General features: G+C 42.3%; 1 protein-coding gene across 1 annotated transcript; it reads right to left on the reverse strand.

The window, feature by feature from the left end:
- Positions 1-2,502: 2,502 nt before the first annotated feature.
- Positions 2,503-11,023, reverse strand: LOC110538571 (zinc phosphodiesterase ELAC protein 2). Its single transcript, XM_021625466.3, has 23 exons — positions 10,486-11,023; positions 10,317-10,367; positions 10,161-10,231; positions 9,071-9,135; positions 8,845-8,971; positions 8,527-8,673; positions 7,901-7,956; positions 7,754-7,812; positions 7,595-7,667; positions 7,367-7,479; positions 7,145-7,243; positions 6,874-7,012; positions 6,626-6,711; positions 6,285-6,406; positions 5,929-6,025; positions 5,668-5,806; positions 5,522-5,560; positions 5,305-5,414; positions 5,100-5,199; positions 4,853-4,973; positions 4,122-4,200; positions 3,361-3,505; positions 2,503-3,025 (listed from the first exon to the last, which is right to left on the reverse strand). Exons 1-23 carry the CDS (start codon positions 10,827-10,829, stop codon positions 2,780-2,782), a joined length of 2,628 nt encoding a protein of 875 aa, XP_021481141.3. The 5' UTR covers positions 10,830-11,023; the 3' UTR covers positions 2,503-2,779.
- Between the last annotated feature and the right edge of the window lie 1,979 nt (positions 11,024-13,002).

Genomic DNA, 13,002 nt, shown 5'->3' on the forward strand with positions numbered 1-13,002 from the left:
CTCTGTAGGGGTTTTAGTAAACCAATGCAAATTCAACCTCAGTAAATTCTGTGAACATATTCACACCAAAGAGCTGGGACAGAAAACTCTGGCATTACACTACTGTTTACAATAGTTCTCACACAGGTAAGTCTAACAGGAATTTTATTTGAACCTAGTCAGTTAAGAACAAATTCTTATTTACAAAGACAGCCTACCGGGGAACAGTAGCTGAGCTGACGAGGTAAGTCTTATGGGACTGCCTTGTTCAGGGTCAGAACAACATATTTTTTACCTTGTCAGCTCGGGATTCGATCCAGCAACTTTTCAGTTACAGGCCAAACGCTCTAACCACTAGGCTACCTGATGCTCCAAGAGAGCATATACATTCCTCACTCACTCATGACTGAGTGGCCAGGCACGACTCCAACACCATCATTAAATTTGCTGATGACACAACAGTAGGCCTGATTACCGACAACAACGAGACAGCCTATATGGAGGTCAGAGACCTGGCCATGTGGTGCCAGGATTACAACCTCTCCCTCAACGTGATCAAGACAAAGGAGATGATTGTGGACTACAGGAAAAAGAGGACCGAGCACGCCACCATTCTCATCGACAGGGCTGCAGTGGAGCAGGTTGACAGCTTCAAGTTAATTGGTGTCCACATCACCAACAAACTAACATGGTCCAAGCACACCATGGCAGCCGTGAAGCGGGCACAACAAAAGCTATTCCCCCTCAGGAGACTGAACACATTTGGTATGGGTCCTCAGGTCCTTAAAAGGTTCTACAGCTGCACCATTGAGAGCATCCTGACTGGTTGCATCACTGCCTGGTATGGCAACTGCTCGGCCTCCGACCGCAAGGCACTACAGAGGGTAGTGTGTACGGCCCAGTACATCACTGGAGCCAAGCTTCCTGTCATCCAGAACCTCTACCAGGTGGTGTCAGAGGAAGGCCCTACAAATTGTCAAAGACTCCAGCCACCCTAGTCATAGAATGTTCTCTCTGCTACCACACGGCAAGCGGTACTGGAGCACCAAGTCTAGGTCCATGAGGCTTCTAAACAGCTTCTACCCCCAAGCCATAAGACTCCTGAACATCTTGTCAAATGCCTACCCAGACTACTCGCATTGCCCCCCCCCCCCCCCCCCCCTCCCACCACTGCCACTCTCTGTTGTAATCTATGCATAGTCACTTTAATTAACTCTACCTACATCTACATACTACCTCAACTAACCAGTGCCCCTGCACATTGACTCTGTACTGCCACCCCCCTGTATATATTGTTATTTTTTACTGCTGCTCTTTAATTACTTGTTACTTTTATCTCTTATTCATATTTTTTGAAATGGCACTGTCGGTTGGGGGCTCGTAAGTAAGCATTTCACTTTAAGCTCTACACCTGTTGTATTCGGCGCATGTGACTAATAAAATGTGATTTGGTTGATGCATTTAGTGTAGGCAAATGATCTCATCTAGAGTGGATTACAGTCAACACTTCATGTCATTTGAGAGACTGGCCAGTAAACGGTCTTTGAAATGGAAGGTGGTGAGGCTGTGGCCCTTCCTCTCTCAGACTACTTCCAGAAGGTCATTGCTGGCCCATCTATAGAATAATAAAACAATGACAGCTCGATACAGCCACCATGTGGAGGGACAGTACTGCGTCACACTAGAGTATAGGCTACTGTGCTCTCTAGTATAGACAAAGATCTGCGATACAGGCACTCAGTTATCCATCATTCTTTGTACATACTGTATAGGGATCAGAGGCAACCGGTGGGAGGAACTATAGAAGGACAGGCTCATTGTAATGTGTTTTCATGTGGTTTCCAAACATGATGTTTCCATATATTTGATGTGTTTGACACCATTCCATTCCAGCCATTACAATGACCCCGTCCTCCTATAGCTCCTTCCACCAGCCTCCTCTGATAGGGATCCATTTAGAGTGAACTGTCAGCTGCAAACTCCACCTGTCAGTAAAGTTGCAGTAGCCCCATTAATTGGTATATAAGGTGTCCTAACTTTATTCTGATTACTGCAATAAATATGACATCAAAACAGAGTTGTCACACAGAGAGCATGCTGCTGGCACAGTGCTTTAGGGGGTCTTGTCTCACTGAAAGATCAGGACTGTTTTTGACAGATATCACGGTCAAATGTTTCATGTTTCAGGGCTAGAACAATAGCACATTTTGTGTTTCATATAAAGGAAAAAAACAGTTCATCTGGTTCGTGAAGCTTTATCATATTCATACCATCACACAACACTCCTAGACCATCATCTATGATGAAATGCAACCTCAACCTTCGCCAATAACTGTTAAGCAACGAGTGACCATGGTGCTGTATGACTATCAGTCCAATGTAATACTACTCATCCATGTGTGACAACTTCACTAAATTCATTTGTTCGGATGCAACTTTTAAGGGTGTAGTTTAATAGGACATAAACATTGTATGAGTTGTTCACAATATGTTGCTAGAAAACAACAGGCCAATACCATGGAGCATGATTGACATTGCTTTACTTTTTAAATGCAAAATCAAAGACTATGTTAATTACATGGTTCATATACACAGCAATGGTAATGACAGGAAAAACAGAAATTCTTTATTCACAAGCGATGAAGGCAGCCAGTCCAGCCAAATGAAAATCTCTTACTTTACAGAGCATCACGCATGAAAGTTTCTCATAAAAATACAATTAAATAAAGCAAACTCAGTAAAATAACAGTCATCTGATTTCCACTAATCTCCGGTGTAACCCAAAGCTATGGTCAGGGTCTTAGTTTGTTTTGAGTCTCTTACTTCCCACGTCCTGTGTTGGTTCCTCTGGCTCTCGTTTGACACCTTTGCCCATCTCGCCTTCATTGGGTGTCCTCTGCTCTTCGTTGCTTTCAGCAATGACTCCTTTCATCTGTTTAAGCTCCCTCCTCCCTCTCCTCTCCTCCATCTCTCCGATCTCCTCGGCAAACAGGGCTTTGAGGGGAGGGATGAGTCTGGGGAGGATTCTAAAGTCTCCAAACCGAATCTGAGGAGAGACAGGGAAGAGAGAGATCACTCAGAGGAGGTCTTTCAACATACCCAGCCTCCTCGGAGGCAGCTGGAGATGTATCTCTGATGGGAGTCTAACACATTCTGAATGTTACCTTAAAATGGTACCTCTAGATTTAAACTGAAGTTGTCCGAGAGTATTCTACCTGGACTAGGGGCATTGTCTGCTCATACCGTAGTGAATCATGGTCCTAATTCATTCTGAGGCTACACATATCCAGTGGAAAAGTACATTTCAGACGTGCAGAACCCACATAAACATTTTAATGTTGCTATGCATAACAAGTGGACTAAAGTACACCATTCACTTACCCTCATGTGGTCAAAAGATATTCCCACTCTGTCGTTGAAGTCCTCACTGAAGAGGGGGATCTTGGCATAGCGCTGGCTGAAGTGGTTCAGCATGATGAACTCAGCATTCATCTTCATGCCAATACCGATGGCCTGGGAGGTGGTACTGTCATTTTGGGAGGCAAGCAGAGAAGCATGATGCTACTCTGCTGCTATTCTAACAGTAATTACCAGACTTAACCCCATGGTAAGCTATACAGAGTTTGTTCAGTTCAACTCAATGACTTTCAAGTTGTTTTCAATGCGAGATGGAGCTCTTTAACCAAAGTCACTGAAATTCCAGCTAGAAGGCAGAAGTGCCTTCATTACCTCCAATACAGAGTTCCAGAAATCAATGTCAATCTCAGAGAAGAATGCAGCCAGTTACAATGCCCTCTAAAAATGACTGGCTTCTCAAAAGCTCCTTGAGTTTCTTTGTCAGCTGAAAAATGGCACTAGTCTATTTCTGTTTACCTCCTTCAATGCATGTCATATTTTCACACTTAGGGCTGGATTCAATCAGTATCACAGAAGTATCACGGAAGATATGCATTATGGCCCCATTGAAATAAAAAGGCAACGTCTCCTCGTTTGCGGAGACTGCATGTGTCGACTCAATCAGAAATGTTTTTACGCAGATCTTCCACGATATTGATTGAATCCAGCCCAAGAAAGATAGTTTCCTAATAGAATAATGAAGGACACCTCTGAAGAGAAGCACCATACTAGATCCATCTACTAACCTATGTCTCTTCTCCACAGCCTCGTCCTCCAATCCATCTTCCAATGTGGCTTCATGAATAAGTAAAGTTGCATTCTTTCCTTTGAAAACACAATGACAAACATGAATCACAAGACTGCTGCATGGCACAGCACTTCCAGCCTCTCTTCCTCTCCCAAAGGAAATCAATCACACAGCTCTGTGTAATAAACCATCAGCCAGCCCTGCTTGTCTGGCACACCCAGGCCTCTATAATGAACAGGCATGGGATATAGTCAGGCTCTCTCTGGGAGTCTTCAGCTGGATCACATCCAGTCGAACAATTTAAAAAGAGACAACGAAGTGGGATCCCACAGGAACTATGTGGGAGACCTTGTGATTCATAGCGAACATCGGAGCCGATCGATAGCAATAAGCAATATCTGGTAAATGATGCCAGACAGCATTGAGCATGGATGACAGGTTCAGATCAGACTGGCTACTGTAGATGTCTAGTCCATTAACAGTGATCTATATGTATATCATACCACCAGCAACTATGTAGAAGTTACAGGATACACTCTGGGTCCAAAATTTGAGTATGGCTCTGTGGAACGCACGTAACGGCAAATCAAATGGCATTGGTGAGTATTTACCATTTCATCCAGAAGTCACAAGTGTGGTTCGTAGAGAGTGTGTAAATCTTTTCACATCACACAAATTCTGGGATCTGTACAAACATCACAATTGGGGTCAAGAACTGTTGGTACTGACCCATATGTGCGAGGGCATCGCAGGGCATTGTGTCCCCAGAGAAGACCAGCTGCCAGCCAGACTGATGAGTGATGCTGCAGGCAAAGGCATTCTTACAGTGACGCACTGGACAGGTCTGGAACTTTGAGAAAAACAGAATATATGTATTTAAGCTTTGATGACAGCCTCAATAAACAGTCGCTGAACCTAACAAGAGTGTTATGAGTCTTATTGAACCACGAAGCAGCCTGTTCAAGTCTCCACATACCTTTGCTAAATCAGATTTCTTCAGCAGTGCTTGGATGAATGCCTTGGTTTTGAACTTGGACACCTCAGCCCCCTCACACATGACTTTGCTTGGGACAATGCTGAAACATAGTCAAGAATACCTCAATATTAGAGACGATGGACATCATATCATCAGGTTTGAAAGCATGAATTGAACAGAGTAAAGCGTGTCTTTCCTGACATACTTGACATGGCTGAGGATCTCCTCACAGTGGTCATGGTACTGGTTGAGCCAGGTCATCATCTGGACAGGGGCTATCAGATAGATGGGGCTGAAGGCTTTCCCAAGAGTTGCCTGAACGGTTAAGAGATAAGGACATACATTCATTAAAGTGTTCCATTTTTGCATGAATTAAACAGGACTCATCTTAAAATCTGAAGAAAGGGAAACTCTTTACTGACCAAGGCTCTCTCTCTTTGAAACAGCAAACTCAACAATCCCTGGAAAATAAAGTCATATTCTTAAAAATGATTTGAAATTACTTTATGCCAGAATATATGCTATAACTCCGTAATAAACAAATATTTATAGGAAAAATAATCCTTACTGTGTGATGGTCCGCGTGCATGTGAGAGATGAAGACGGTTGAGATCTTTGCAAGAGTCTCGTCCACACTGTCCCCATAGTGTCGGCACAGCTGGCCAAAGGTGCCCTCTCCGCAGTCCAGCAGCACTGACTGAGTGGCACTGAAGGAGATGGGACAGAGCATAAACACAGAGAGACAGACAGACATTTATACTGGCTACCTCACACAGACATATCTTTAAGGATCTTTTATAGTAACTCGAGTCTAACTGAGGGCCATTACCTGATGTTGACCAAGTTACCACTAACATTCCTGATCTTCATAGGAAGAGCTGATCCAGTTCCTAAAAAGACCACCTCTGGGTATTTGTCTGCCCGCCCTGCAAGAAACACATTGTCATACGATACAACACAAAATGTTGCTATGCCACTGAAATTTCAGACGTAAAACTAGGATATTCTATCAGACAGACAAAAAGACTACAGGAAACTAAACTCTGTTACCTTCTTAAATGCCCAGAGTGAAATGTTTGCAACTCCATTCAAGAGGAGTAAAGAGAAATTGATGGAGCTTTGGACTGAGCAATGTAACATCTCCCCTTGGGCTTCTAGCCTGACCTGTATCAGAGCAGGGCTCACCAGACAGCACTGCAGCATCAGTCGCACGGAACCGCTTGCACTCCTCCACTTCTTGGAGGAAGTTAGGGGCCTCCGCAGCCTCTTTCACAAACTCTTCAGTGTCACAGGAGGGGATGGCATCTCTGATGAATAAGAAACAGTAGAGTACACACACCACTCATCACATAGTGCTGAGAGGGGCAGCAACACTCTCATTTGACTTTGACAGTGTTGGCATCTATAAGATCATAGAAGAAATAGTAAGTCACACTTGAAAGTAGTGTTTCATCTGAAAAGGTTTTCTTTGACAAAGCAGCCCTTCGTAAGTGGAGACTAATGTGTGGCCTGAAGGACATACTCACCTTTGCCATTCAATCTTGGGTCTGAGCTGGAACTTCAGAAGACACTCGGCTCTGACATTGGGGACATGCAGGGCAGCCTGGGTCTCCTTGAGAAGATCAACAACAGAAGTTTTTACAAAAACAAGAGTAGAAACAGATTAGCACAATAAAACGCAAGCTACAAAAGGTTTCCAAATGAACACGCTTATCTCTGTGTAACAGCAGGTTACAATGGTGAATAATGAAAGTTGTAGCACTTCACAACTTACCTTTGTTGTATAGTGCTGGAGCTCTGGAAATATCTCTGGATGAATCAGATTGAGCTGAGTTTGAATCTTGTGGCTCCTGACGTTGTGAACAGTGCAAACTTGCTCATTCAGGATCAGGTGCTCCGTGGTAGATGGAAACCTAAAATACAAAAACACACAAAAACATGAAACATGTAGAAAGACCAACAGAAAACAGAGAGACAAGTGAAGTGCAGAATATGGAATATGTAAACAGTCTGAAACTGAGTATTACATATGGCTGATTTTGTACCTTTCCATCCATTGCTTGTATTCATCTGTTTTCAGCACAGACTCGGGGCTCATGTGGACTACTAAGGCAGCAGGGTCCTCTGTTCCTCCACGTTGGTATCTACAGATGAGACAAATAACTCAGAACTTAACTACAATCTCCTAAAGAAGGCCTAAGGAGTAATGACGCAGGATGCAAGAAGCAGCCTTTAACACATTTGGCCAACTTCGCTCAGGCCATTACCTGCTCAGCTGCTGATCGATGCAGATTGGTTGAACAAACTCCTCAGAGGGACACTCCACAACAATGAAGGCTGGTCCTGGATCAGTGGGAGTGCACACCTCCTCAGGTTGGATCTGTAGGACAACCATCAGGATCACATCAGATAACAAGACCAAATGTATCTAACATTTACAATAGCTAATCCAAAATTCCAGAGCCCTGACAACCAACCAAATATAATTGAAGTACCTCTCTTCCTTCGTAGGTAACACTTTTCCCATCCTTCAGAGCTGCAATGAGAGGACCAATAGCTGCAGTGCCTCTGTGGAGAAAGTGCATCAAAAATTCATTACCGGCTCAAGTTTGTTGAGCAGGAAAAACTGAATTTGTATTGAAAAATCAACTTACACTGGTAATCCAAGGTTTTTTGCTTGAGCAACCAAGAAGTTCCCCTTCTTAGGATGAAGCTGCAAGTCAAAGAGAAAATTTGACATAAATTGCATCAAAATGCAATAATTCAGTATGTCACTGAGAAAATGAGATTGTGTTTCTTACCTTACAAATGAATGCCACAACTAAAGAAGGATCCCTTGTTGCTCTTGCTTTTCCACCTGAGATGAAAATGCAATGTGAGAAATTGTGTCCTTTGGAGCTCAACATTGAACTAGGGCACTGATGCCCCTGATAGCGCTGCATGCTCCTTTAGTCATCCTTCCCAATCTCTTCCCGTTGACTTGACTATTAGAAGTCTGGATAAGTTTAGTATTGAATTTTGCATTTGAATGGGAGCGCTGCCTTGGTTAACACTTGCATTTGATTGGCTCTGAGTATAAATTATATTTTCCTTCAGGACAGGCATTTCCTTGCGTTTCTTTTTTGTTTTTCCTTGTTTTGTTCGTCAATATCTATTTTCCTACTGTGTCGTACAAAGTTTTAGCAGCCTGTTTTGTATCTTATGCTAGCTAGCTTTTTGCAAGTCAAAAACATTTTCAGAAACACAACCTGTTTGGAGTTCCAACCTTGCAAAATAGTTGATTGGTTTGATAAAACGTCCCTAGTTTCCATGTAGACTCCACCGTACTTCCCCTCTTTTTATCATCTTCCTGAGAACGTCCCCAGGGTTTCTAACAGTCAGAGCATGCGCAGCCTGGGCTTCCGAGCCTACAAGCTCTTAGTCTTACCTGGGCTGGTTGCTCTCTCCTTCCTGCTGTCTGTGCTGGTGTCCTCAGAGTCTTCCTGCCTCCACAGCTCCCTCCTCTGGGGACTACTGGAGGGGCTGATCCTCCCTGAGTTAGGGGAGCACTTTGGCCCATCCTCTCTGAGCTGGGCTGGTATAATTGGGGTTAAGAGAGTGTCAACTACCAACTCTTCAGGATGAGAACACAAATACTCACTATTTTACCCGTCATAAACTTAATATGCTTTAAGATAAAGAGTGTGAGTAACAGTAAATCACTCAATGCTAAAAAAAAATTACAAAGGTGATTTCTAGTACTCACCAAATATTGGTATTTGACTAACTGTCATCGTGTCATCTGTGTATTGTTTCTCAGTGTATGGTCGAACAGCTAGCTTGATTTCTTCCAGTGGTCCAGAAAATACTCTGATGGCATTCACATATTTCTCCTAGATCAAGAGGAGGAAATGACATATTAGACTCAGGATACCACAAAAACAGTTGACTCATTACAGACAATCTTTTGTACTGCTACAATGTCCACTCACCAGTTGTGGTGGTCCAGAGAGAACAACCTCAGGGACACCAGTGTCTTTCAGTGTCAATATCATCCCTAAACCAGAGAGTACACAATTTATCACACCTAAGGACATACGCGGAGACATATGCTAAGCATGCAATAAGCTTTGACCTATGTCTATCTACAGTCATGTGAAAAAGTAAGTACCACCTCCTGGAAAGTGGTATTTTTTTTGTACATATTTGGACAGATGGCTATGTAATCTTCACTTCAACACTATTGACAGATAAAGGTAACCTAATTTAACAAATGACACCGAAAGTTTATACTTTGCAATCATTTATTCATCCAAAAAAAAGTCAGAAATGCAATTCCATAGTGCAGGAAACATAAGTACACTCCTAGCTTCAATAGCTGGTGTTGCCCCCTTTGGCTGAAATAACTTCATATAGCCGTTTCTTGCAACTGTCTATGTCTCTTACATCCACTGGGAGGAATTTTTGCATACTCTTCTTTACAGTACTGCTTCAATTGTGTCATGTATGAGGGCTTGTTTTGCATGTACAGCCCGCTCAATTTCTTATTTTTTAGCCATTCTGTTGTAGTTTTGCATCATTGTCCTGTTACAAGATCCATGTTCGGTTTAGTTACAGCTTTTTGACAGATGGCCTCACATTCTCCTCAATAATTCTCTGGTATAATATTGAATTCATGGTTGACTCAATATTGGCAGACTGGCCAGGCCCTGTGGTAGCAAAGCAGCCCCAAACTATAATGCCACCACCTCCATGCTTTACGGTTGGTATGAGGTTCTTCTGTTCAAAGGCAGTGTTTCGTTTTAGCCAAACATGGCATTTGGCATTGCAGCCAAACATTTTTATTTTGTGATTTGTTAAATTGGGTTACCTATATCAATGAATGTGGTTGGAATTTAGCTCAAACATATGTGCACAAATATGTAAAAACAACAAAAAGACCACTTTCCATGGGGTGTACTTACTTTTTTCACGACAGTACAGAGACATAGGCTAATCATGCAATAAGCTTTGATCTATCTATTATGTATGCACAGTTGTTTCCAGGTTGATGTCATGTGGCTAGAATAACAAGAAACTTACCTGATAGACCACCAACATTCTCCCAGCTCATTCTAGTGAGGAAAATATTGTCCAAGCGAGCAGCTTTTAACCTGACAAGCGGAACATTGAGACTTATTGAGCCGAGACTGAATTATAGATTTTAGTTGAACATTGACAGGATGCAAATCAACTTACTTGTGCTCTTGCATCAGCCTCTGTGTTCCCTCACCACAGTTGAAGAGGTACCTTGCAGAGAGGAAAAAGGGTAAACAAATATGATGCAGCCAAGTGCCTTTCTGATACCCACTATACAAATATATTTGGCAACAAATTGTCAGACACTCATGTTCTCCGGTTAATTTACCTATTGAACTCAGAGAAGACATAAAGTGATGCGCCATTATCTCGGCTCCCTGCCCCGACAACCTGCGCGTAGACAGTGGCTGGTCCATGCACATCCACTCCACGTTTCCTCTGTTCTCTAGACTTCACATGTCGCAATGTTTCTTTGGGTGCTCTGGGTTTCTTTGATCCCCGATGTTGGTTGTCTGTTGTGTTCGTAGACATTGTCCGCAGAAACTGGAAAATAGTCCGGGGAAAACGATGTTCACTGCATGCGAAGCTTTGTTGGCGACTTGTAGATGTGTGTCTCACGAATAGCCATGCAATAGATTTACAGGGTAGAGACACTTTAGTCATACTAAACATTCGGTTTAATTGAAGTCAGTTCTGCTCGTCGTACAAGACAGCAAACCAATCGATAATCATTGCATAATCTTTATGAAAATAAAATGTTACTTATCAGCACACATATCATTGAAATATAAACATTCAGCAGTTGAGACATGTGATTTGACGCTCAACTGTGTTTCTTCCGGCGTAGAATGATGACGTCTTCATCACTCTCTCGATCATTGGTGTGTAATTGTAATGCGATATTGTACCCCCTAGCTCGATTGTCTATTGTTTGTAATCTATGTATGCTTGTGTTCCCTCATGTGCTTTATGTATTGACTTGTTGTTAATAAAAAATTAAAAAATAAAATAAAAAGTGTTTATTTTGTAATTTTTAACCTTTAACTAGACATGTCAGTTAAGAACAAATCCGTATTTACAATGACGGCCTACCAAAAGGCCTCCTGCGGGCACGGAGGCTGTGATTAAACATTTAAAAATATATAAATATAGTACAAAACACACATCACAACACTACATAAAGAGAGACCTAAAACAACAACATAGCAAGGCAGCAACACATGACAATACAGCATGGTAGCATCACAAAACATGGTACAACCATTATTGGGCACAGACAGCACAAATGGCAAGAAGGTAGAGACAACAATACATCACGCGAAGCAGCCTAAACTGTCAGCAAGAGTGTCCTTGATTGAGTCTTTGAATTAAGAGATTGAGATAAAACTGTCAGTTTGAATGTTTATTGCAGCTCGTTCCAGTCGTTAGCTGCAGCGAACTGAAAAGAGAGTGACCCAGGGATGAGTGTGCTTTGGGGACCTTTAACAGAATGTGACTGGCAGAACGGGTGTTGTATGTGGAGGATGCTCTCTCTCTCTTTCGCTTTCTCTCTGAGGACCTGAGCCCTATGACCATGCCTCAGGACTACCTGGCCTGATGACTACTTGCTGTCCCCAGTCCACCTGGTCGTGCTGCTGCTCCAGTTTCAACTGTTCTGCCTGCGGCTATGGAACCCTGACCTGTTCACTGGACGTTCTACCTTGTCCCAGAAATGCTGTTTTAAACTCTCTAGAGACAGCAGGAGTGGTAGAGATACTCTGAATGATCGGCTATGAAAAGCCAACTGATATTTACTCCTGAGCTGCTGAACTGTTGCACACTCTACAACCACTATGATTATTATTATTATCTGACCCTGCCGGTCATCTATGAACATTTTAACATTTTGGACATGTACTGTTATAATCTCCACCCGGCACAGCCAGAAGAGGACTGGCCACCCCTCATGGTTCCTCTCTCGGTTTCTTCCTAGGTTCCGGCCTTTCTAGGGAGTTTTTCCTAGCCACCGTGCTTCTACACCTGCATTGCTTGCTGTTTGGGGTTTTAGGCTGGGTTTCTGTACAGCACTTTGTGACATCAGCTGATGTAAGAAGGGCTTTATAAATACATTTGATTGATTTAAATCTGATGGCCGAATGGTAAAGAACATCTAGCCGCTCGAGTACTTGTATGAGGTGACTACCTCAAGCTCTAAACCCTCAGAGGTAGTAATCACACCTGTGGGAAGAGGGGCATTCTTCTTACCAAACCACATGACCTTTGTTTTGGAGGTGTTCAGAACAAGGTTAAGAGTAGAGAACGTTTGTTGGACACTAAGAAAGCTTTGTAGAAAATGTAACACAACATCCAGGGAGGGGCCAGCTGAGTATTAATAAATGTGGGAGGTCTCACTGTTCTTTTGCATTGATTTGCAATATAGTAATAAAACAACCAATCAATAAACTGGAGTATTTTTGATAAACGCTAATCATATCTGACAACGTTCCCTTCAGTAATATAACAGAGCTTATGAATAGCTTCATATGAAGCAGGTCAGGTAGACTGATAAATTGTATGGCATATTCATGATGTTAAAAATAAACATTTAGATTTGGATAGTCATATATTTATATTAATATATGTTATGAATTTCAAATACAATATCCAAATGTAAATGTTTATTAATACCATGGATTTGGCATTGTATTTATAGGGCTACAGACTCTTCACACTGGTTATTTATCCTTCACATTTGACCATTTATCCTGCTAGCTTGTACCCGTTGACCCCTGAAATAAGTTATTCATGAGATATTGGCATGGCTATTTCTTTGAATATCAATATTTTTTATATGACATTTTTCTTC

The sequence above is a fragment of the Oncorhynchus mykiss genome, chromosome 12 (genome assembly GCF_057628025.1).
Source record: "Oncorhynchus mykiss isolate SJ-2025 chromosome 12, ASM5762802v1, whole genome shotgun sequence".
In the NCBI taxonomy this organism is placed as follows: Eukaryota; Metazoa; Chordata; class Actinopteri; order Salmoniformes; family Salmonidae; genus Oncorhynchus; species Oncorhynchus mykiss.

Excerpts from the sequence above, each read along its gene's own strand:
- LOC110538571 (XM_021625466.3), bottom strand. The coding sequence starts at position 10,829 with ATGTTTAGTATGACTAAAGTGTCTCTACCCTGTAAATCTATTGCATGG. Across the intron at positions 10,368-10,485 it reads GTCTTCTCTGAGTTCAATAG|GTACCTCTTCAACTGTGGTG; the intron begins GTAAATTAACCG and ends CCTCTCTGCAAG. Across the intron at positions 6,712-6,873 it reads TCCAGCACTATACAACAAAG|GAGACCCAGGCTGCCCTGCA; the intron begins GTAAGTTGTGAA and ends GATCTTCTCAAG.